The 24,060-nt window shown below is 45.9% G+C and overlaps 1 protein-coding gene and 2 long non-coding RNA genes across 12 annotated transcripts in view; 1 reads left to right on the plus strand and 2 right to left on the minus strand.

Moving 5' to 3' along the window:
* The window catches only part of PRDM12 (PR/SET domain 12), a 26,827-nt gene continuing 2,767 nt past the window's right edge, over window positions 1–24,060 (plus strand). For 4 of the 9 annotated variants that reach the window (XR_014543850.1, XR_014543851.1, XM_083596498.1 and 1 more), the window contains exons 1-6: window positions 5,124–5,283; window positions 6,856–7,253; window positions 16,535–16,725; window positions 18,923–19,078; window positions 21,811–21,922; window positions 23,258–23,320. Coding sequence is in view for 7 of the 9 variants with exons in the window: in XM_083596498.1 (XP_083452624.1) it covers window positions 6,989–7,253; window positions 16,535–16,725; window positions 18,923–19,078; window positions 21,811–21,922; window positions 23,258–23,320 (787 nt within the window). In the remaining 2 variants the exon portion in view is untranslated. Of the gene's footprint in view, window positions 161–5,123; window positions 5,284–5,941; window positions 7,254–16,534; window positions 16,726–18,922; window positions 19,079–21,810; window positions 21,923–23,257; window positions 23,321–24,060 lie in introns of those variants that run through there. The other 5 variants (XM_083596502.1, XM_083596504.1, XM_083596500.1 and 2 more) reach the window with 4 other exon arrangements.
* LOC310754569 lies at window positions 17,777–18,990 on the minus strand. Its single transcript, XR_014543866.1, has 2 exons — window positions 18,831–18,990; window positions 17,777–18,717 (listed from the first exon to the last, which is right to left on the minus strand). It is a non-coding gene; the product is annotated as an uncharacterized lncRNA (long non-coding RNA).
* The window catches only part of LOC310754568, a 24,160-nt gene continuing 19,184 nt past the window's right edge, over window positions 19,085–24,060 (minus strand). Inside the window, exon 3 of one of the 2 annotated variants that reach the window (XR_014543864.1) lies at window positions 19,085–19,257. This is a non-coding gene — a long non-coding RNA (uncharacterized lncRNA). Of the gene's footprint in view, window positions 19,261–24,060 lie in introns of both variants that reach the window. The other variant, XR_014543865.1, reaches the window with a different exon arrangement.

The following is a 24,060-nucleotide window of genomic DNA, read 5'->3' on the forward strand; positions in this document are numbered from 1 at the left end:
TCATCAGACTTTTACTGAGTCAGACCTAGGGGTCTATCTGGCTCACAATTTTCTATATCCTGACTGCAGTTTGAGAGAGGGGGTGTATCCAGCTTGCGGTATCTGTAACATTGTAAAGCTGGGCAGGAGACAGCAGGTTATTATCTTAAAGCCCAGGCAAGCATGTATCTCCATGCTATGATATGATGATATGATGATATGATACAATATGATAATAGAGAAGTTCACACTGGATTGCACTGGTTTGGATTGGATTGTGTGTTTCTTTAAAGAGGGGGCACAGAAAAAGCTGAAAGAGGTGGAGCCAATAATTAAATAAGGAATCAGCCCAATCCATATCAACACAAACCCATCCCCCCGCCCCCCAGTACAGTGGTACCTTGGGTTACAGACGCTTCAGGTTACAGACTCCGCTAACCCAGAAACAGTACCTCAGGTTAAGAACTTTGCTTCAGGATGAGAACAGAAATCGTGTGGCAACAGCGGGAGGCCCCATTAGCTAAAGTGGTACCTCAGGTTAAGAACAGTTTCAGGTTAAGAACGGACCTCCAGAACGAATTAAGTTCTTAACCTGAGGTACCACTGTATTCAGTACCTCAGATATCACCAGCTGGTCAGACCAGTTTGGTCTGAGTGGTGGGTGCCTACCATAGATCCCTTCCACAATTCAGACCTGGCAGTCAGTTTAGGCTCCGCATTAAGTTGAAGAAATCTATTTGCTGAGTCACTTGGAGATAAAAACATTATTGGCCCTCTGTCAAGTCCACCAGTGCAGCCTCACATCTAAGCACCTCATGCAGTTCATCTGAAGAAATGGAGGCTCTTTAGGTCAGGCTTTGCCAGTGTAGTGCCTGCAGGTGACAGTGTGCCCTCCAGAACCTCCTAGGGTGTCTGCGAAAGCAGTGGCAGACTTTGGGCTCTCAGACTTTAGTGGTGCCCTGTGCAACACTAAAATTTGGCATCCCTCTCCACCTCTCACGCACTATTCTAAATCACTGCTGTGCTGCCCTAAAACTGCCTCTGGTGAAAAGCCTCCCTAAATATCCCTGTGGACTCCCACAATAGCAGCAACCCCTAAAGAACCTCCAGATCCCGCAGTTCCAGCCACAGCACTGAAGGTTCCCATGCTGGCTGCTTCAGCTTCTTGGTGGAGCTTGGGCCAGCTGCCCCCCCCCATTAATTCCAGGACTAGTGATGGGTGGTGTTCATTGGGATTGGTAGGGTAGAAGGCAGGGAGCCCAGCAGTAGGTGGTGCCACAGCCAGTGACAGGCAGAACAAACTAATTCTAGGTTTGCCCCAATCCTCCTCCTTGCTGAGTTCTACAAGGGCAACCTGAGACTTAAGGAGGAGAAAGCTGGCAGACAGGGCTGCCCCTTGGACTGGCTGCAGGTAAGAAAGGAAAGCAGGTGGGGGCTGGCTGAGGACACACTGAGGTTGGTGGGGCAGTGCCCCATTTGCCCTAATGGAGTGGCCACCAGGGCCAGGGTAATTGAGCCAACTGCACAAGACTGCTCTGGAGGTGAAGGAAGCTTGTGTAGGCATGTGCCAGAGTTGGAGCCTTCCCGAGAGCCAGAAAGGGGCAGAGTTTTCACCTGTTATATAGACTTTCAGTCTGAGCCAGGCTAGTGCTGAGACATGAGCTCCTGTAGGGTGTGCTCCAGAACATGGTAATGGATGCACCTGAATTTATGTGAAGCAAATTTGGAAGTGGTATCCTCCTGTGAAGGGGCTTATTGAAGAAGCATGAGTTATGAGCTGCTGAATCTGGGTCATCATTCGTCCCCTGTCCCCCCGTCCCCAGTTCATATATTTTGGCTGGGGGGACTTGAAAGCTCTCTTACCTCTAGACATGGCTGTCCTAAAGGCTGTTGCCTGAAGTTTTGAAAAAGTTCCCCCATCCATGATATAAGCCAATGCAGCCTGCAGGTGATTCCCCATGAGGTCTCACATCCAGGCTACTTTACCAGGGTGGTAGCCTTTACTAGGCTGACGTAGCCTGGGCCCCCAATTGTCATGAGTGTTTCTGAGTAACAGATTCAGAGGAAATCAAAAGAAGGGTGTGTGATTTTTCATGGTGGCTGAGTAGGATATTATCAAGAGCTTTGTCCTCCATGATTTTGCCTAATTTTTTGATGCCATCTGAGTTGGTGGCGATTGCTACTTTTCTGGGTCTAAATTCTAGAGTTTAACTATGTGCTTCTTAAATTGTGAAGACTTTCCCCAGGGATGACTTGGGGGAGTAATAAATGGGAGTAACTGACGGACAGTTGAACTGATTCTGAGAAGGATCTTTTTGACGTTAGTGGGGGTGTGATCAAATTGAAGTGGAACTGGTTTGGAAGGTGACCGAAGGTTGGATGCAAATTAGCTGAAGAACTTTCCTGATAGGTGAAGAGATCTGACAGTCAAATAACTTACTTTTGATGCTTTGGATGGAACTGATTGGCTTCTTGTGACATTTAAACCCCACATTTGCAGCTGTACTTTCTAACTTTGCAAATGGTCCATAAACAGGTGTCTGTTCTCCGAATATTCTGGGTGCCTAGTAAAGTCCCTGGGCAGCCTTAGTGTTAATATGCTCATGAGTAGCCCTCCGGGTGATTTGCAAACTTTCCCTCGCATACAACCCCTGCCTGAAATGAGCAGCTGATGGGACCTTGCTGGAAGCCTTTGCTGAACGCGAGCTTCGTCCCTTGCAATGTGTCCTCCGATCAGGAGAAGCAAAAAGTCTCTACAGAGATAAAGCATATTGGGTTTCACGTCAACAACCCTCACCCCCTACTTTTGTTAACCAGCAACAGCCAGGCAAAAATAATTAATCAGCTGGGAGAGTTTTTTCCTAGGATCAGAACCCCACGCGCAGCTTCCCCTCCGAAACGCGTGTGGCGCATTAAAGGCGCGAGGACAAACCCAGGAAAGAAAGGTGGCAACTCGCAAGCGTGGATGGATGCCTGTTGCGAAAGAGAGTACTCTATTCTCCTCCCGTCCGGAATTTTCATTTAGCAATAAAATTTATGCAATTAAAACACCCTATCCATGATCAGATCCTTTTACTCCGTGTTGATGAATCTGCCACGGGGCCGCGCTGCTTCACAAGTGATTTGTACTCCACCGTTTCAAGCTTCTTTCTTACTAAAGAATTTTTTTTAAAAAAACAAACCCGTACGTGCAACAAGCAAAACATGCACAGGCGCAACTTTGCTAGTATGGATGGGAAACCCGTGTGAACCCGGGTCAGCGATCACAAAAGCCTGTCAAAGGAAAGAGGTTTCCAGCTTCCCAACCTCACCTCCCCGCTCCGTTTTCGTCTTCAACCTCAACGTCTTGCGAAATAGATGATCCGTGTAAAGCGGTTGTGAGAATCCGCGTCATACAGTACAAAGAGTCAAATGCAAGCTCTTTCCCTGCCTCATATCTATTGACCTGAATGGCAAAGCAAATCAGCCTTCCTACGCCTCTACCTAAGAAATCCAGGGAGCTTTAAAGACACAACAGACTTTTTACTCATTTATTTGGAGAATAGCTTTCCCCCTCTAAATCTTTTAATATATCTTTCTGTACCTAAAACATCTTCTTAGGGGACGGAGATATTTTATCCCTCCCCGCACCTATCGATTGCGAAGTTGGTCCTCCAACCAGTGGCAAAATTACCTTTTGAGGAGGGGAAGAGTGAGGATCTCAAAGGGGACGACTGAGGAGGTGCTGAGCTGGGAAGACTGCGGAGGGGTGTGTGTGTTAAATTTGAACCTCTGAGTCTCCAATACGTCTGGTTTTCGTGTTTCTGTCTAACTCCCTATATCTATCTGTATTTCTGTGTGTATCTATATGTGTGTATTATGTATGTATAGAGTGTGCATATGTGTCTAACTCCACCGTGTATATCTGTGCATAACTATATATTGCGTGACTTTCTGTGTGTCTCTCTGTATCTAACTTTCTTCCTATCTCTCTAAATAACGTGCGCGTACCGATGTGTATTATCTAACTCATCTAATTCGTTCTCTCGCTCGTTCTCTATAGCGTGTGCGTGTATACCTTTGTGCATATCTATCTAACTCTGCGTGTATCTAATTGTGTATGTCTAATTCTCTTTCTGGTGGGTGTGCGTGTGTGTCTGTCAGTCTGTCTATCTTGATGTATGTGCCTCGGTGTTTCTTCTATCTACCTCTCTCGTGCGCTTGTGCGTCTCTCTCTCTCTCTCTGTATCAACTATTCACAAACTTTGCGCCCCTAAATCCGAGTTTAAGGCGTTGCTTTTAGCCTATTTCAGATGTCTGTGGTTCCGTTTAATGACGCCGCCGCCGCCAATAATAATAATAATAATAATAATAATAATAGTAATAATAGAAATAATAGAAATTCTGAGTTCCTTTCCGATTTACATATCGGATCCTCCCTAAGCGAAAGGTGGCCGCTCTGAGGATCCTGGCAGTGCCCGTTTTCCGCTGGGAAAGAGACTCCCGATTACCTGTTCGGGACTTGCAAACCTGGTTCCGGGCTGCGCAGATGGCTGCCTGGGTTTTTTTTGTTTTTGTTTTGTTTTTGAACCCTCTATTCTCTCAGGACTGTGTTTATGCCCAGGGAGAGAAATAGCGCGTCGCCCCTATAATCTGCTTCTGTTCCTGACGCTTAGAAAAGTGGGGGATGTCGGGGAGAAAATAAAATAAAAATGTTTCCTACTGGGGTTTTTTCAGCCGTCAATCAAATCTTTCTCGGTCCCGTAGCCTTCAGCCTAAAAGGGCAGATCTGTATTCCGCCGGAGAGTTTTAGGGATGATGCACTTTGCGAAGCTTTAAGAAGACATCCTAGACCTGGACCCCTGTCTCGTAGGCGCCTAAACGGATTTGAAAGCGTTTTCGCTTCTTGATCCGGTTTGAGGCAACTTAATTGGTGGTGAAGGGGAACCGATCCGTATCTAATTATCATTGGTTATAACGATAGCCGTCGACATTATCATTTTTGGTATTAAAGAGGGGAGGGGGGAGATTTCTGTTCTGAAATGTAAGAAATACAAATTGCTTCTCTCTCTCTAATCTAGTTCCACTCCGGATTTAAAAAAGTGGGGCGGCGTTATTTGAAAAAGAAAGAGACTGACAGATTTGGAATATTTGTTTTTATTTAGAATCCTTGATTCCTTTCTTGATCATCCCTCAAAACATCAACTATGAAAAAACATTTTCGTTTTTAAAACGAAAAAGCGTGTATGGTATGCGTGAGACAAATAAAGATTGTTGCTTTTAAAAAATCAGCACATGACCAGGACATTCTGTATTTTCACCCAGGTAATTCTGTAAGGCTAGTTTATTATTATTATTCAGACGTTCCCGTTTCTGCCGCTTAAAAGCGGTTCCGAGCAGCGGATCCACAGAGCGGCTTTCGCGTTCTTTCTGCCGCATCCATCCAGCTAGGTAGAGACGTTCTTCGAACAAGCTCCAGCGCTTCAGAAAATTCCTCTTGACTTATCTGCTTAATACAATTTCTTCTATAGTCTCTTATTCTCAATCTCTCTCACACCTAATCCTACACTGAAATTCTATCTGACTTGCCCTTCCTGAACAACCCTCAATCTTTGCGTGAGAGAGAGCGCCCCCGGGTTTCCTATGGGGACTCCGCTCCCCCTTTTCCTTCGCCGGGCGTCCCCGTCTCTTCCCAAAACGACCTGTGTCCATAATATCTGGCGATCGGATTGGGAGAGAAAGCGCTTGGGTGGAAACGAGCGTCCAAAGAAGCGCGCGGATCCCCGTCTCCTCTAGCTCAGAAACTCTTAGGAAGGAATCGAACATCTTAAGGCGCGTGTGCTGTGGATTTTGCTAAGGGAAGCAGGATTCGAGATTTTGAGGAGGTCTGCGTAATATTTGGGAGCTGGGGCAGGTAGGAGAAGTATCTATCTATATTTATTCATACTGTTTCAAAAACATAAGAGGACCCCTCCGATCTGCGCTGTCTCTCAGTTTCCAACCCAAGCGCAGCGCGCCTCGTCCATTTCCCGGGTCAGTTTCACGTCTAAGATTCCCGGTTCTCGTTTTCTCGTCGTTTTCTCTTTCTCGGCTGGAACGCCAGCCGATCGCTCGCTCCTTACACCTCTGGGCGGGTGTATGAAGGCTCTCCACTTGCCCCATTAATGAAGACCCACTTCATCCTAGCCTCAGTATTCCCTCTTTGCGCTTTAAGAAAAGACCCCTCTTTCCAATCGAGGGGGGGCGGGATAGATCCCCGGACCTTGCAGGTGCGATGAGATCTCTGCGTGTGCCAGAATCCCTTCCTAGATTATTATCAACATTATTATTTTAATTTTTAAACTCTCTTCTCCTCTCTAGTCCTCCCGGGAGTTGTTTAAAGAGGCTGGCAAGGCTTTTTGTGTGTGCCAGGAACCTTTGGAAATAGCAGGTGTCGAAAGATGTGATTCTCTCTCCCCCCCCCCCTACACATCGTCCTGCCTCTCTCTGTCTCTGCCTCCATTGGTGGGCTCAGGGTGGGCTAGGAAAGGCAGACTCTCCGCCTCTCCCTCTCCCCCACCTCTGCCTAGATCAGCTGCCCCCACCCCCTCTAAAGGAGGAGGGCCCCCCTCCCTCCTTCCCACTCTCTCCCTTTTCTCAAGCGCTGGCTCCTTCTGGTAGAACAAGTCTATCTTGCGACGTCAGGGTGGTAGAGGAGGGGGGGTTATTAATAACCAATTAGAGGGGTCATCGGAGCGCATATATAGTACCAGCCCTCAGGATCTGGGCCCAGAAGACTCTGTTGCCACTTGCTAAGCAGGCAGTGGCTTGGGGGTCTCCACTTGCTCCTGGGACAGCCCACCTCCCTCTCATTCTCTCTCTCATTCTCTCTCTCTCTCTCTCTCTTTCCTCGAACAGATCAGAGCCAGCTGCCCAGGATCTCTGACCCCCACGCAGACCCCAGCTCCAAGCTTGCCCCCCACTTTCACACACACTCCCACACACCCCAAAACCTACCATCTCCCTTGAAGCCTCGCCCCACCTTGTCCTTATGATGGGCTCCGTGCTCCCCGCGGAAGCCCTGGTCCTCAAGGGGGGGCTGAAGGGTCCCGGGCTCTCGCTGGCCGAGGTGATCACGTCGGACATCCTGCACAGCTTCCTCTACGGCCGGTGGAGGAACGTCCTGGGCGAGCAGCTCTTCGAGGAGAAGGCCGCCGGGGGCTGTGGCGGTGGAGGCGGAGGAGGCGGAGGAGGGGCGCACAGCAACCCCAAAACGGCCTTCACGGCGGAGGTCCTGGCTCAGTCCTTCTCTGGAGGTGAGTCTATAACCCTCAGAGACCTCCTGGAGGGTCGATGTGTGTGTGTGGATAGAGGACTAGAAGGGCGTGAGAGAATAATTTCCAAGCTCAAACCTAACCGTGTCTACTCAGGAGTAAGTCCTGTTGCATTCACCTGGTCTTGCTCCCAGGTAAGTGGGGTCAGGATGGCAGCTGGAAAGTTTAATCCCAGTCATGCTTGCTTGGGAGTAAGTTCTATTGCATCCCTTGGAGCTTACTCCCAGGTAAGTGGGTTAGGGTTACAGCCTTAGGAAGTTTGTCTGGTTTAAAAAAACAAAAACCCGAAGAGGGCTATAAACTGAGTGTTGCATTCCTGGGCAATATTCAGCGGGACTCCAAGACGTACTTTTTGGGAGGAGGGGGGAGGTTGCCTTCCAGGAGGAAAACTGAGGCGCGCTTTCGAAATTTCTCCCACTGAAACCGGACGCGATGAAGCCCCGAGGTAGCTCTCGACAGTATTAGCTCCGCCTAAACAGAAATGTGCCTTTATTAATAAATGCCTTAAAGGCATCCCATTCCGCCTGTGGATTCATCAGGGATCTCTTTCCCCCAAATCTGCGAGGCACAAAGTTCTTTTAGAACCCCTGGCTCACAAGAAAAACGTGCTGAGTAATTTCCAGCACCCCCTCTTCCGCCCCTCATTTCACATCCTCCCCCCAAAGCATGGGTTTTCGAAAATTATTCCCCCCCCCCCGTCTAACCAACGATGCGTAAAAGTCTTGCTAAAAATCATCAGTTTCTCTCCTTGCGCTCTCTGCAACCCCAGAAATAAAGGGAAGTGCGGTAGAGCTGGAAAGTCCCAGGTTCAATCCACAGTGGCATTTCCTGGTAGCGTTGGGAGAGACCTCCTGGAGAGCTGCTGCCAGTCAGTGTAGGCAATATTGAACTAGATGGACCACTGGTCTGGCTCAGTAGAAGGCAGCTCCCCACGTCCCTACTTAAATCAAACTCGAATTCAGAACCAGGAGGACTGGAATCTTAGTTCTTTTTAAGGGGAAGGCCAGTAACTCAGTGGTAGAGCGGTTGCTTTGCATGCAGAAGGTCTCACTGGCATTTCCAGGTAGGGGGAGAACCATGCCTGAAATCCTGGGAAACCCACAGCTAATCCGTGTAGCCAGTATTGAGCAGATGGAGCCAGTGGTCTGCGTCAGTATGGAGGCAGCTTCCACAGCAGGCGCTGTAACTCTCAAACAGTTTCACTTTACCCCACCGTAGCGTTCTCTTCCATTGTCCCTCGAGATAGAAGGATGCCGGCAGCAACAGCAAAAGTATGTGTTTCTAGAGGGGGACGGATGGGAAGTAACTTACCTGTCCTCAAAAAGAAATCTAAAAAGCTTTATCAGGTTGGGATCTCCACCCCACCCACCCCCCACCCGAAAAGGATGAAGTAACAGGAGACCTTGATTCGCTCCCCCAGGAGAAAATAAAAATAAAAACCCCAAAACAAAATAAGTAAATCAGCCAACACATCCAGCTTCTGTAAAAGCCTAATAGACCAATTCTGAAAGCACTCTGATACTAGGATTTTCCCATCAGTGTTCTCTGAATGGTCTCCAAAAACCTCTCCCCTCCTTCTCCTCACCCGCCCTTTCAGAAGAACTAAACACATACTTTTCTGCCCCTCAACATAACCAGAGTGTAAATTTGTGCCATATTCTGACCTCCTTCCCAAAGATGTTTTTAAATCTAGCTTTTAAATATATATATATTTAAAATAATACTTTTCTGCCTTTCTCACTCCCTGTCTTCCCCTTGAATTTAGCTCTTCACCCCCCAAAAAGTATGAGCCTCATTCTCTCTTTGAAAAGCCTTTGGCATTTAAATTCTTATTAGGCGTGTAATAGCAGCTGACTGATAAAGGAAATTTTAAATTCATTTAGTTAACTTGGGCCTGACCTGAGGGCCGGGGTGGGGGGGAGAAATTCCCACTTAAACCAAGAACTTTAAAAGGGCAATTTGGGAGGGGGGGTGGAGAGAAGAAGAAGAAAGGGTTGATGGGGGGGGGTCACATTTTTCTTTTTCTTCAAAATGTCTCAAGTGCTTTCCCCTCATTCATCAATCCTAGGACGGTCTATTTTCCCTGCTGGCATCTCCGTGACTCCCTGCTTCTACACTCCCCCCACCCTCCCTGGAAGATTACTGTTCCTTTCTTAATTTGCCATGAAAACTCCATTCTGTGGCCTTTCAGGGGATGTCAACCAGCTAATCTCTCCCATTTTGTCCAGAGAAATTCCTGGGCCTTTTAGAACAAGTTTCTGAGGGCATTCAGGGCCGACCATGGACGGGCAAACAGCGATCTCCAAAGGCTAATGAATTTAGAATTAGTGATTTTCTATCCAAGGGACTTAAATGAATGCAGATCACTTTAAACAGTGTGACAAATTGCTTTATGGAGTGCAATGGACACTATTTAACCCTCTCCACCCTCCCCCCCTCCAGCCCAGGAACCCCCTTGTTCCACATCCCACTTTTTCCCAGGTTGGCTTAGAAAGGGAGGCTTGTAAAAGATTATGCACCAGCTCTCCTCCACCCCATTCCATGGGGTATATGCACCCCACAGGGCCTCAGTCAAGGGGCGTTGTGCTGCACACCCCATCAATGAAGATCTGTGAGTGAAAAGACTCTGTGTGTGAGGTTAGCAGGGGCGCAATTTAGAATCCCCAAAAGATCTCTGCTTGGATCAGGCCAGGGGTTCTGTCTAGTCTGGCGGTCATGTTCTCACAGTGGCCAACCAAATGCCTGTGGGAAACCAGCAAGCACACAATTTTCAACTCTGGACATGATGACTATTTGCCTCTGTGTGTGTTGTTTTGTGTTCCTGCAAAATAAATATGTTTATTTCCCCAGAACAACAAGGACTAGAAACTTAATTTGCTTTTAGGGCAAGGGCCATAGCTCAGCGGTAGAGCACCTGATTTGCATGTAAAAGTTCCCAGGTTTGACATCTCCAGGTAGGGTTGGGAGGGAAACCCCGTCTGAAATTCTGGAGAGCTGCTGCCAGTCAGTGTAGACAAAATGGAGCTACAGTATGTGGAGCTCCCTGTGTTCCTCAGCTCAGCTGGTAATGTGCATTAACTTCACTTAGCTCCAACTGTGGCAGTTATACATTTGAGGGGTGGGGGCTCCAGCTTATTCTGCTGAGAGGGTCCCCAGACAAGTCTTGCCCTGATGGCGCCACTGATGAGGGGGAGGGTGTGCAAGCCCACTGGAAAGAGGTGGGCCAACAGAGCTGCTTTGAAACAAAAAAAGGGTCCCATGAATGTGGACGAAAGAGAGCTGTTTTTCTTACTGCCCATGCAAGGAACAGGGCAGGACTTGTGCACAGCAGATGTCTAGACCCCACTCAGCAAAATGAGCAGGACCCCACTTCCAATGCAACAGGGCTGGACTTACCTTATTTTGAGGTCTCCATAAAACTATTTAGTTCAGAGTTGAATTGTACTTCAATACACAACTGAAACACAAACATTGCTTGTATACCAGTCCAGATCTTAGGACTATCTAGCTCAGTATTGTCTACACTGACTGGCAGCAGCTTCCCAGGGTTTCAGATTGGGTGCCTTCCCAGTTCTACCTGGAGATGCCGTTGGTGACTGAACCTGGGATCTTCTGCACTCAGAGCGGATGCTCTGCTGCTGAGCTGCAGCCTACCCCTATAACCAAGGACCTAGTCCTCATGGTTCTGAATAAGCGACTGATTAAAACAAAAAGTGATGTCTTACACTGAGTCAGACCCTGGGTCCAGCTAGCTCAGTATTGTCTACACTAACCACCATCAGCTCTCCAAAGTTTCAGGTGGGGCATCTTCCCTGCCTTCCCTGGAGATGCCATTGTGGTGGGTTCAACCTGGGCCTTCTGCACTCATAGCAGATGCTCTTCCACTTATCCACGGACGTTCCCCCTTCCCCTGAAGTGGAACTTAAAGTTTCAGTGGGGATATCTTAACCAATTGGTTAACCAATGCATACTTTTCCTTGAGAAAGCCACACCCAGGAGCCCCCAATACTCTTGCTTATATCCAACAGTGAGTCTACTCTGAGTAAAACTCAGTGGGCTATAATCCTCTGCCAACATATTCCACGATGACCCCAATTCACAGCTACCCCAAACATCCGCACAACTCTCTAAGTTGGCGACTGAGGGCCAAGTGATTGTGCTTTTGGGGTCTGTGGTTGGGTGGTGTGGCAAGGGGGACCTATGTGTTCCACATACCCTCACATAGGCATTGTGTTCAGTGTGATTTGTAGATGTGTGTCTGTGTGGGTTATCATGAAAGTGTGTGCAGGGGTCTGTGGGGTCATCAAGATAAGTCTTTGAGGACACTCATCAGGGTTCCACTCAACAGAGAAGGGTCGCCCCCCCACAACAGTGATGGCTTGTGACAATTGTGTCTCTCTCTGTGTTTGTAGGGTGTGTGTGTGTGTGTGTGTGTGTGTGTGTGTGTGTGTGTGTGATGGGCAAATTGGTAACTGGCCCATTTCCTGAATGTGGAGGCTACATTTCCGGAGCGTAAGTGATTTTAAGAGCATATAGGGAGAGCCTTGATGGATCAGACAAAATGGTTGATCTGCTTTAAGATCCTGTTTCCAATGGAGGACAGCCAAATGCCAGGTTTAAAGGGACAGCCAACCCCATTCTTTCTTCTTGGCGCCTGATTTTCAGAGGTAAGCATTTTTTAAAAAAAAATATTGCTGTAACCTTATGGCTAAAGAATAACGCAAATCTCTTCAAGAGAACATAGCTTGAAAGCACACCGTTCCTCCACGCGTTATGCTGATGTGGCTCACGCTATTACCTGCTTTTGTGGTGTGTTGAGGTGCTCTACGGGTGTTCAGTGTTTATTTTATTTTACTAATTAAATTTGTATACCACCCATCAATTGTAGATCTTAGGACGGTTCACAACATAAAATACAAAATAAAAACACAACATGCATAAAAAAACAAGAACAAAAACCACAAACCAATAACTGTCCCTGCCCAAACATTTAAAAAGTGTATAAGATGTTAATCAGCCTAAGGTCTGGTTGAAGAGGAACATTTTTGCTTGGCGCCTAAAGGTGTATAATGAAGGTGTCAAGCAAGCTTCTCTGGGGAGAGCGTTCTGTTACGTGTATAGGATGTACTTTGTTATAGAGACAAGGCTTGAGCCGTGGAATCCAAAATATGTTCAAACATTACTTACAAGTGAGATTTGTGATAAAATGTTTGCACCCACCCATGCCCTTCACCATAATACTCCATTCCTTTCCTATTTTTCTTTCCATTAGCTTTCTTTCGCATGGTTCTCATTTGTACACAAGAGGGATGTGCCTCTTTTAGTTCTCTTAAAATGGTTTTCATACTTCTGCAAACTTTTTATTGGCTCCACTTCTGGATCAGCAGTCCTCTCGTCTCCATTGCTGTCAGCACTCATCAACTGTGTTGGCTTCTTAGCTGGAGAAGTCCAATCGCCTCTTTAAAAGGGACGTGTGTTTGCAACGGGGACTGCCATGTAGGTTTAACAGAGTGTGTTTTATAGATAGTACAACTGTTCCTGTGCTGTCTTGCACTCCTGGCATTCCATCTATGCACTGGAATGAATAGGCTGCGTTGAACTAAGTTCTCACTCAGGGGATAGATCTAACATAGTCAATCTCTCTCAATTTAAAAGGGCTTACACATGCGCACACCCCAATAATAATAATAATAATAATAATAATAATAATAATAATAATTCTCTGCAATTGCACCATACTTTTAAAGCACATTTAGTACACATTTCAAGCACATGGCTCCCCCAAAGAATCATGGGAACTGTAGTTTACCCAGAACCCTCCACAAACTGTAGCTCCCAGGATACTGGGTGGGTGGGGGAAGCCACATGATGTAAAGGTGCATTAAATAGGTTTTAAATATACATGGTGGGCATGGCCTGTTTAATCCAAGTGGTGTAATACTTCCATAATAATGTAACCTGGACAAGTCTCTGCCACAGGGTGCTTTTAAATATAGACAGAGAAGGAGATGACAGAGGAAAGGTTTGAGAATAACGGTGGTGGTGGGGTTTTGAGCATGAGTCAGTGCACCCAGTTCTGTGATGCATTATGCATATGGATGGGGCAATGAGTGAAATCTCCCAGAGGAATTTATATACTTTGGGTTAGGCTGTGTACACACTATACATGCAAAGCATAATAATAATAATAATAATAATAATAATAATAATACCAGAAACTGCAGTTTCTGAAGGGTGATGGGAACTGTAGTTCTGTGAGGGGAAAACTAGAGTTCCCAACATTCTTTTGTGTAGGCAAAGGGGCATCTGTTCACAATTCCTTCAGGGGTGTTCCCTTTGTGTGAATGTGCACCGTCCTTACGTGTCTTATGACCCCTTTAAGAACTGAAAGTCTGTCTAGAAACCTTTTTATAAACCAACAAATCAAGAATGGATTGGGTTTTACACTGGTCTTTCATTTGGGACCCAGTGTACCTCAATCCTACTTCTTCCATTGCAGCACCCACAACTTTGGAACTCCCTGCCCATTGACCTCAGGTAGCCATTTTTGTTGTAATCTATTTTCAGCACCTGCTACAAATATTTTTATTTAGGCAAGCCTCCCCAGAGAGACATATAATGTATCTTTCAATCTGGTCTTTAGCTTCTCCTTGATTTAAATTATTTTTTTAGGTTTCAAATAGTTGCTTTGAACTGCTTTTAAAAAAACCTGATCATTTCATAATTTTATAAACTGCTTTGTTCTTCTTTACAATCAAGTGTCATATGCACTTTATGAACTGGAATGAAAAATGCGTAATTATTCTTCCAGCCTGCTCCTAAGGCCCTTAATGCAAAACAGTAATGCAGCCATAACCCCCTGGTATTCTCCAGGGACTCTGGGTGTATATACGCTTCATCTTACTCTGCATCCAGAGCACTCCCTTCACTTGTTTGGGAAGTGGTATACACACTGCTTTTTTTCTAAAAATATATATATATGTTTAGGGGTACTCTCATTTTCCTACTCATATTGAAATACTGCCCCTCAATGAGGCCAAACTTAGATTAACAAAATATTTAGGGGTATGCGTACCCCTGCGTCCCCCCAGAAAAAAGCACTGGGTACACACATGACATTAACTCCCATCCATATCTATCCTGTCCTTTCTTAGGAAATGCTGCATTTTGATGTATTTCCCTCTAAAAAACCCCAGATTCAATCCAAATTGTGAAAAAGAATGGTCTCAGTGCGTTTTAAGCCAGTAATGTGTGCACACAGCACCAGCCACACTCTCACCTAAATCAGTCCCCAGATCGGGTTGCATTTCCAGCTTGGGTACCACCAGCACAATTATGCAATTTGCTAGATTTCTGCCTGCACCAGAGAGGTGAGCGCCTCTTTTTAACCTGCCTCACCTTTAAAAAAGCATCCCTTCGAAGAGATGACAATGGAAGCAAAGTGGCAATGAACTGGGGGAGAGCTCTCAGTTTCACTGTCAGCTGCTCATATTACTGGTACACGAGCCAGTTGCCTTCCTCCCACTATGGAGATAGTGAGATTTGGGATCCATTTTTCCTGGGCTCTTTTCCTGACCCATCCCAGGTGTTCTGTGTTTTTTTTTCTTGCATCCTCTGGACAGTGAGAATTGCGAATGAGAAGGCAATTGCTGTTAACCCTGATAGCTATGCTCTCCCACCACTATCGGAGGCAGCAATGCTTCTGAATGCTGGTTGCTGGAAACCACAGAAGGGGACAGTGCTCTTGAACTCAGGTCCTGCTTGTGGGCTTTCCGCAATGGGCATCTGCTCAGCCCCAGTGAGAACAGAATGCTGGACTAGATGGGCCTTTGCAGAGCTGTAGCTACAGGGGGTGGTGTGGTGTGAAGCATTCAGATGGGCACCATTGAGGCTCTCAGCCTGTGTGTGTGTACACAAATGCTCATGTGTGTGTGCGTGTGCGCCAAACTGGGTCTTTGACGCAGGTGAAATAAAGCCTAGTTTTGCCTCTGGATCTTGGCCTGATCCAGCAGCCGGGCTCTTATACTTTGGAAGATACGAGCAACCCATTGCATGAACATGATAAAACACTGAATGGCTGGCTCTACCATTAGGCAAAGTGTGGTGTCTGCCTTAGGTGGCTAATGTGAACGGTGGCAGTAGCAGAACCTCAAATCATGATTTTGAGCCCCCCCCGCCTTTCAAATGCCCAATGTACAAAAACAGGTGTTGTTTTGGGGACTCCGGATGACAACTCTATTATGGTAGTTCTGTTGTTATTCCCACATTGCAAATTGGGGACAGTTGAATTTGAGAAAAGGCATGGGGGGGAACCCACTGGTGTTAGTGGAATTTTTAACCAGGAGCAAGAACTGAGGATTGCTGAAAATTCATGACAAATCTCTCAGCTGTGCTAGCTAACCATACCCTCAATTTACAGAGGCAGTATAGCCGAGATGTTCGGAGATGACAGACTTTGCCTTTGCAACCTGCTCACAAGGGCTCAGAGACACCTGCTGGCCACTGGCGGAAATGGGATACTGGGCTGCTTTAATCCAAAGATGAGGCAGTTCCCATTGCTCTGTTCCTGCTTGCTCTAAATGCTGGATTACCCAAGGAGCAGCCTAAGCACGTTACGTGTTGCGTTTCCATTTTTGTAGATTCTTACATTTTGCAACACAGGGGTTTGTGCTTGTTTAGAGCTCTAGTGAAGCAGGGGAGGCAATTTGATATTTCCAAAAAACAACAATCGAAGTACAGTAGTCATCATGGGGAAAATCAGAACTTTGTGGACTTCCTTACACTCTATTCCACTGAATTGTTTTAACTGGATTTTGAATAAATTTGCAACTAATTATTGCTGTTTTGAATTTTATTGTGTTATTAGCTTCCTTAATGGGTTGTGCAAACTGCTACAGTGGTACCTCGGGTTAAGTACTTAATTAATTCCGGAGGTCCATTCTTAACCTGAAACTGTTCTTAACCTGAGGCACCACTTTAGCTAATGGGGCCTCTGGCTGCCACTGCGCCACCGGAGCACAATTTCTGTTCTCATCCTGAAGCAAAGTTCTTAACCTGAAGCACTATTTCTGGGTTAGCGGAGTCTGTAACCTGAAGCGTATGTAACCTGAAGCGTATGTAACCCGAGGTACCACTGTATTGTGAATGATGCTTTTTATAGTGTGGGGTGGGGAGCATTTTGGGCTCCCCAAAAAAGTTTGGGAACCATTGGTGTACTTAACTTCTTTCTCTCCCTCCCTTTTCTCTTTCTCTCTGACCCACAGAGGTCCAGAAGTTATCCAGCTTGGTGCTGCCTTCAGAGGTCATTATCGCCCAGAGTTCCATCCCTGGAGAAGGGCTGGGCATCTTTTCTAAGACCTGGATCAAAGCAGGCACAGAGATGGGACCTTTCACTGGCCGGATCATCTCCCCAGAGCACGTGGACCTTTGCAAAAACAACAATCTGATGTGGGAGGTAAAGAAGCAAGGATGTCTGCATGTGTGTGTCCACATGAGAGAGGAGGGTGGCTCTTCTTGGAACGGGGTGGGAAGCCATAGCTCTCCAGATATTGTGGGACTCCAACTCCCATGAACCCCTGCAGCCAGCATGGCCAATGGTCCAGGAATGATGGGAGTTGAAGTCCAACAACATCTGAAAGGCCACAGGTCTTCTATCCCTGAATGAAGAGATTGGATGTAAGAGATGGAAGAATGCCTCTTTTTTTGACCGGCATTCCACCATTAGGAAGGGGAAAGAAGGGATGCTAGGGATTGAACCAGGGACATTCTGCATGCAAAGTGGATGCTCCAGCTCTGAGCTACGTCCCTTTACTTAGGGTTGTGGAACAGCCCGTAATATGTATACTTGGCCTTGTATTTCCTTTTATCCTCCCATTCCTGATGACAGAGATTGAGGCCATTTGGAGAAGCAAACACTGTTAACAATGGCCTAGTCTACAGCCCACAATTTCCACAAATTGATGCTAGTCCAGCGTATAAAAACAGGCACATCTGTCATATTAGAATGGCAAGATCACAATGCTTCAAGTGTGAGTGCTATGCGCTTTGATTTCCAGAACAAATAAAAGTTGTTCTGCTGAGAGACATCCTGCATTGCAGGGAATTGGACTAGATCATGGGCAGGCAAACTAAGGCCTGGGGGCCGGATCCGGCCCAATCACTTTCTAAATCCAGCCTGTGGAGGGTGGATGAGTACATGAGTAGAATGTGTTCCTTTATTTAAAATGCATCTTGGTTATTTTTGGGGCATAGGAATTCATTCATTCCCCCCCCCAAAAATATAGTCTGGCCCCCCACAAGGTCTGAGGGACAGTGGACCAGCCCCCTGCTGAAAAAGTTTGCTGACCCCTGGACTAGATGAACCTCAGGGTCCCTTCCAACTCTCCAGTTCTATGATCCCCACGCCGAGTGATTTCTGAGTGGTCTGCAGTGTGTATGTTTGAGAACTGCCATCTTAGATTGCTTGAAAAGAGGATTAGAAGTCTATCAATGGTTATGAGCCGGGCTAACTAAATAAAACCTACCCATTTATTATTTTATTAATTAGTTTTTTATACCACCTTTCATCCGAGTATCATAGGGTGGTTTACAATACAAAAACACAAAAATACATGAGATAGTAACAGACAAAAACAATACCCCCCCCCCAGTTTAAAAGGCCATAGAACATTTAATTAGCCAAAGGCCTGGGAAAAGAGGAATGTTTTTGCCTGACACAAAAGGTGCCAGGGGGGCTTCCCTGGGGAGAGCCTTCCACAAACGAAAATATACATTCTTGTGTTTCCACCCCCAAGGCCTCTTGTGGATGAGGCAACAAAGAACGGCTTCAGGTGAAGCTTGCAGGGTCTAGAACGGTTCATATGGGGAGAGGCAGTCCTTGAGGTATTTAGAGACATTGTACCTGAGAATATCACTTGCGGGGGTGGGCAAACTTCCAGAGGCATTGTTGCCTTCAGCATCCATTTATGGGCCTTCTCAGAAGACTCTATGGTTATGAACTAATGCAGCTATTAGAAACGCAGGGAATGCCTGTGGGAAAGAATGAGTCAGAAGGAGGCGGTGGAATGGATGGCTCTGTCACACAAGCAGACTAGGTTGCCATAATAGACATGATATAAGTGTATAAATTTATGCCTGGCATGGACAAAGTGGATAGAGAAAAGCTTTCCTTCCTCTCTCGTGATGCTAGAACACATGGGCATCCAATGAAGCTGAGTGTTGGAGGATTCAGGACAGATCAAAGAAAGGACTTCTTCATGCAGCTCTTGGTTCAACTATGGAACAAGTCTATCCATGGCTACCAGCCACAATGGCTAAATGCTCTGTATCCATGGTCTGAGGCAGTAATGCTTCTGAATACCCAGTAGCTGAAAGCCACAGGAAGAGAGGGTTGCTGTTGCACTCGGGCCTGTTTTGCAGGCTTTCCTTTGGAACATCTGGCTGGCCACTGTGAGAAAAATAAGTTTTATGTAGGGTGCAGAAAGATTTAAAAGCCCAACTTTTTAAAAGCCTTGATGTTCCTGATAATTTTCTACAACTTTTCCAACACACTGGTGACACCTTTTCTGGGGTGGGGTAACCTGGATGCATATATTCAGATGCGGTAGGTGGGTGTGATTCATGGACTGAAACCCTCTTGCCCTTCTTTCCAGGTCTTCAATGAAGATGGAACTGTCCGTTATTTCATTGATGCCAGCCAAGAGGACCATCGCAGCTGGATGACATACATCAAGTGTGCCAGAAATGAGCAGGAGCAGAACCTGGAGGTGGTCCAAATTGGGAACAGCATCTTTTACAAGGCCATTGAGGTAAGGGTGTTACAGACAAGGGAATGGGCGAGAGCAAAAATACTTGCCCTCAACCTAAGTTGCTGATGCTTCTCCAGACTTTTTATTATTCTTCTGGTGGTGGGGAGTTCAATGTAGAAACATAGGACTGAATCCAATGTAGCGCCAAGGGAAAGCAATTTACTGGTATACTTGTTCTACTGCTGAAATGCAAAGGCACTTTGTCATTAAAAACTAGGATGGCTTTAGAAGGGGATTGGACACATTTGTGGCGGGTAGAGCTATTCATGGTTACTAGCCACGATGGCTATGCTCTGTCTCCACAACCAGAGGATGTAATGCTTCTGAATTCCAGTTGCTAGAAAACAAAGAAGGAGAGAGTGATCTTGGGCTCGGATCCTATTTGCAGGTTTCCCACAAGCATCTGCTTGGCTACTGTGAGAACAGGATACTGGACTGGTTGGGCCACTAGCCTGTTCCAGCAGGCTCCTCTTTGAAATCTCGGAAGCCAGAAGGGGCGGCTCTATGAAATTCTTATTGGAAATTGTATTTTGTTGTGGACTTTTAGGTGTTTGACACAATATGCTTTTCCCTGTACAAGTTTTTATGCTGTCTTTGATTGGTCAGTTAGCTAAGTATTTTTATTTATTTATTTATTTGATTGGTGGGGGGAGCTACTCCCTGCCCCCCCCGTCTACACCCATGTTAAGAGGCTATCCACTTTTTAGTTTTGTCTCTATATAAGGTGCAGCTGAGAACATCTCTGCATAATTTCTATAGGAGAATGGACCATTAGGGCAAACAGGGAGGTGCCCCATCGACTTTAGTCTGCCCTCAGCCAGCCCTTACCTGTCTACCTTCTTTCTTAAAATTAGTCCATGGAACGGAACTGGCTACCAGCTTCTTCCTCCTGAGTGTCAGAGTTGCCTTTGTAGAACTCAGCTGGGAGGAGGAAGATGGGGAGAAAACTGGAATCCATCAGCTCTGCCCCTCATTGGCTCTGGCACCACCTATTGTTGTGCTTCCTGCCTTACACCATACCAGTTCCAATGGGTGGCAGCCACAACTGCCCACTTCTTTCTCATCTGTGCATGTGTCCATCAGAGATTGCAACTGAGGACTTTAGTTTAGGGGGTGGGGAGCTTTTTGCCTTCCTGATGTAGCCAAGCTACGTTGTCCACCAACCACTGAAGCCAAACAGTCAAGGCTGAGGAGAGCTAGAGTCCAACAACATCTGGAGGGCTGGAGGTCACTCTACTGCTGGCTTTAGGTGATCTATCTGTTTCACTTTAGTGGACAAGTGAAGCTTTGCAAATGTGGGGAAATGCTGGAACCTGAAGACCACACACAGCGAGCATCTACCCCTGCAGCATATTCCGAAATGCAACACACACACACACACACACACACACACACACACACACAGATGCAAACACAGCCTACGCACACCCATGTGCTAAGAACAGTTATTACGCGCCATCTTTCATGTCTGGGGTTTTGTCTCCTAATGTGAAAATGATAGTTAAGATTTTAGCAACACTTGTAGGTTTATTTTTGGGGAAGGGGGAGGTTCTTTTCTCCTGCAGAAGATCTCTCTAACGCCTTATGCCATTTTGCTACTTAGCTTTCGTAAAAGAAAATAACTGCTCTCTCTGTGATGTAGTGGAATGTGAGGGTGTTTTCACAGAGAAATTGCACCACCTTTCTCTGCAAAAGGCTGGTGTAACCTTTTCATCCAAGCCTGGAAAATGTTTCTTTCTTTTCTCTTTTGTTTGGCACCAGCATTGATATTACAGTTAGCACTGAGCAAGCCTCGGTGAGGAGGCTCTTCCCAGAAATGTGGGGAGGCAGTGCTAAGGAGGCCCCCTCTCTGGTCACCTGATTTCAGATAACCTCTTGTATGTGATGGATATTTCAGAGTGGAGAGGATGCCTGTTTTAAAAGGATGCTTTCCATCTACAGTTTTTATATATATTTTTAACTGCAGCTGTTTGCCTGGCAGAAGAGGCTAGCTCCTTTTCTGTTTCAAAAAGGCTATCCTCTTCTACTAGGTGCAGCCAAAAGATTAAACTTATAAATAAGAAATAAATATCTCCTGCAGGAACGATTATGGCATGTCTTAGATTATCCTTTTTTCTCCAACTGATTAATCTAATTCAAGGGTGGGGAAATGGTCCTCCAGGTCTCACTTTCTCACGCTTGAGCTCTTCTTATAAGGGCCATATCCCTCAATGGCCTTGCTTGAGGGAATTTGAGGTCTGATAATGCCTCTTCTGGTTTCCTGGATGGAGGACAGAGAAACTAGCCAAGGGACATTTTTACATGCATTGCTCCATTCACTTTTCCCTCTGGACCCACCTACCACTGTCATGTGGCCCTTGGAAGGTCACCCAAAATAGAATGCAGCCCTTGGGCTTAAATGTGTTCCCCACTCCTAATCTAATTGGTTAAACATTGCAGCTCTTAAGCACAGGGACTGACACTTTGGACTTACCATAATATAGAATAATGGTTAGAAGGGTATCAGCACAATCCTCGCAACAGCTGACCAGACGCACCAGCAAACAGGACCTGAGAACAAAAGCTCTCCCCCCTCCTGTGGTTTCTAGCTACTGGCACTCAGAAGCATTGTTGCCTCCAGCCATGGAGGCACAGTCTAGCCATCGTGGCTAGTAGCCATGGAGAGCCTCCTCTTCCTCCATAAATTTTTCTAATCCTCTTTTAAAGCCGTTCCCCCTCTTCTCTCTCTATAGATGATTCCTCCGGATCAAGAATTGCTCGTTTGGTATGGGAACTCCCACAATACCTTCCTGGGGATCCCTGGAGTGCTGGGACTTGAGGAAGAGCAGAAGAAGAGTAAGCACGGTGAGGAGATGGTTGAATTCTGCTCAGGGTTGGCATTGTATAAAACTTGCCTTTCTTAAGATTTCCCTCTGCCAGTTTGCGGGATTTGCAGGGTGGAGTGGGGAGGAAGTGGGAATCAGTCCCTTCTCTCTCTCTCTCTCTCTCTCTCTCTCTCTCTCTCTTCAAAAAAAGTAATTTGAAGAAATAAATACAAAACAAATACAAAAAGCAGTGCAGTATATCTGAGAACAGACTTAATAATAGGTTGGTAAAGTATTTAAGACCACCAGGAAAGTCAAATTCCACGCTGTACGAAGGAGAGGGAGTCTCATGTGTCTGATGCACATAAGATGGTACCCCACCAAACCACACAGAATTTTTCAGGGTCCTTTGAGCATTTGAGCATGCAATTTATGAGTTATTCTTTTTCAAGCTGATGCTGAGTGCCACATATTTTTAATACCATCTGTTGTAAATGTTTTAGGTATCCCTGGGGGGAAAGAAAGGTGAAACCATTTTTATCCTGCAGTGCAGACATGCACTTTAATTCTTGTTGTTCGTCAGTTGCAGCATCACAGCTTGTGTGTATGGGGGGGTAGTCTCCTGATGGAGGCCCGCCACTTTATATCTTTTCGGGGGAAGCCTTTAAATAAAATTGACAAAGCTCTTAACGTTTAATCTTGCTGCTGTGTTTCAAACGAATGCATCAACTGGGCCGCTGTCATTTTTAATGCTTTTATCTTACTTTGCTGGGGCTTGCTGGAAGGCAATCCCCCCTCAAAATATTTTCTTATTTTACTTATTTATGCAAGAAGCGACAATCGATATTCAGCAATTCCTGCCTCCTGCACAGAAGCACCAAATATCTAGTTAATTACATTCAACCTTCAATTTATAAACAAAGATATCATTCTGCAAGTTGTCATATGTCCTCGGAAGCCTGTAACCATGTCCCATTAACGTTGCATATGTAATAAAACTATACCAGGTTTCTTGCCTGTTTGACTCTCTCACCTATGGGTTGCCAGTTTGTCCATCGGCATTAAGTTCCAGAGTTGTTGAGATCCAGATCTCAAACAGGTCTGCATTGATAGAGTCTTCCAATAAAAATCCAGGGCATAAGTGTCTTTGAAGCTATCAAGGAGAAATATTTATACAGGGGAAAGGAGAGAAGTGGTTTCTAATTTTGGGAATCTGAGGGCATGCAATGAATTTTTAAAAGATATTATTTCATTCGGGCTGTGTCTTTTTAAAGTTTTCGTTCCTGTTGTATATAGAGTGGTACTGATGTTGCTGCACGACCCTCCAAGATAAATATTAATTGCATTGTTTATTTCATTAATGACATACATATAGAATATGGGCTTGATCCGTCCCCATCTGTGGGCTCACCTGCTCCGGGCATGAGTAACTTCCAAGGTAGGGTGCTCCTTGGGAGACGTGGGATGGCTGGAGGGGGTGAACCGGAGGGTGACAGTGACCTCCCCTATCCAAAGTGGCAGCCCCTGCACTGCACATGAGCTATTGAGGCCAGGCAGGGTGAGGGAAGAGGGCTCCTTTGTGGGGATGGATCAGGCCCTATAGGATTATATATATTTTTATTAAAATCAGGGGCTCAATATCTCATTGTTTACTTCAGGAGTGAATTAATGCAATGCGCTCTAAGCAGGCCATCCCTCACACTTGTCCCAGTAGTTGCAATTGGTGCAGAATGCTGCAGCATGATTGCTGACAGGAGTGAGGCCAAATCAGCATATAAAACCTGCACTCAGAGATCACTGGTTGCTGATTTGCTACTGGGCCAATTTCAAGGTGTTATTATTAGTATATAAAGCCCTTAGCAGCTTGCACCCAGCTTACCTGCAAGGTCATAAGTAGACCCACTCAACTGCTTCAATCTGCAGAACTGGCCCTGTTGCAGGAGCCGAATAATACACATTCCAGATTTGTAAGAAATCAGATCTTTTAGTGTGGCGGCACCCACACTTTGGAACTTCCTGCTTAGTGATAACAAGCAGGTGCTTTCACTGTATTCTTTTCAGCACCTGTTAAAACCATTTTTGTTTAGGAATGCCTTATTTAAATAATTGTTTTTAACTATTTTTTTACTGATGATTTCATTATTTTATTCTTTTTGTAAATGATTTTGGGGGATTTTA

Source organism: Podarcis filfolensis (assembly GCF_964270895.1).
Source record: "Podarcis filfolensis genome assembly, chromosome: Z".
NCBI classification, from domain to species: Eukaryota; Metazoa; Chordata; class Lepidosauria; order Squamata; family Lacertidae; genus Podarcis; species Podarcis filfolensis.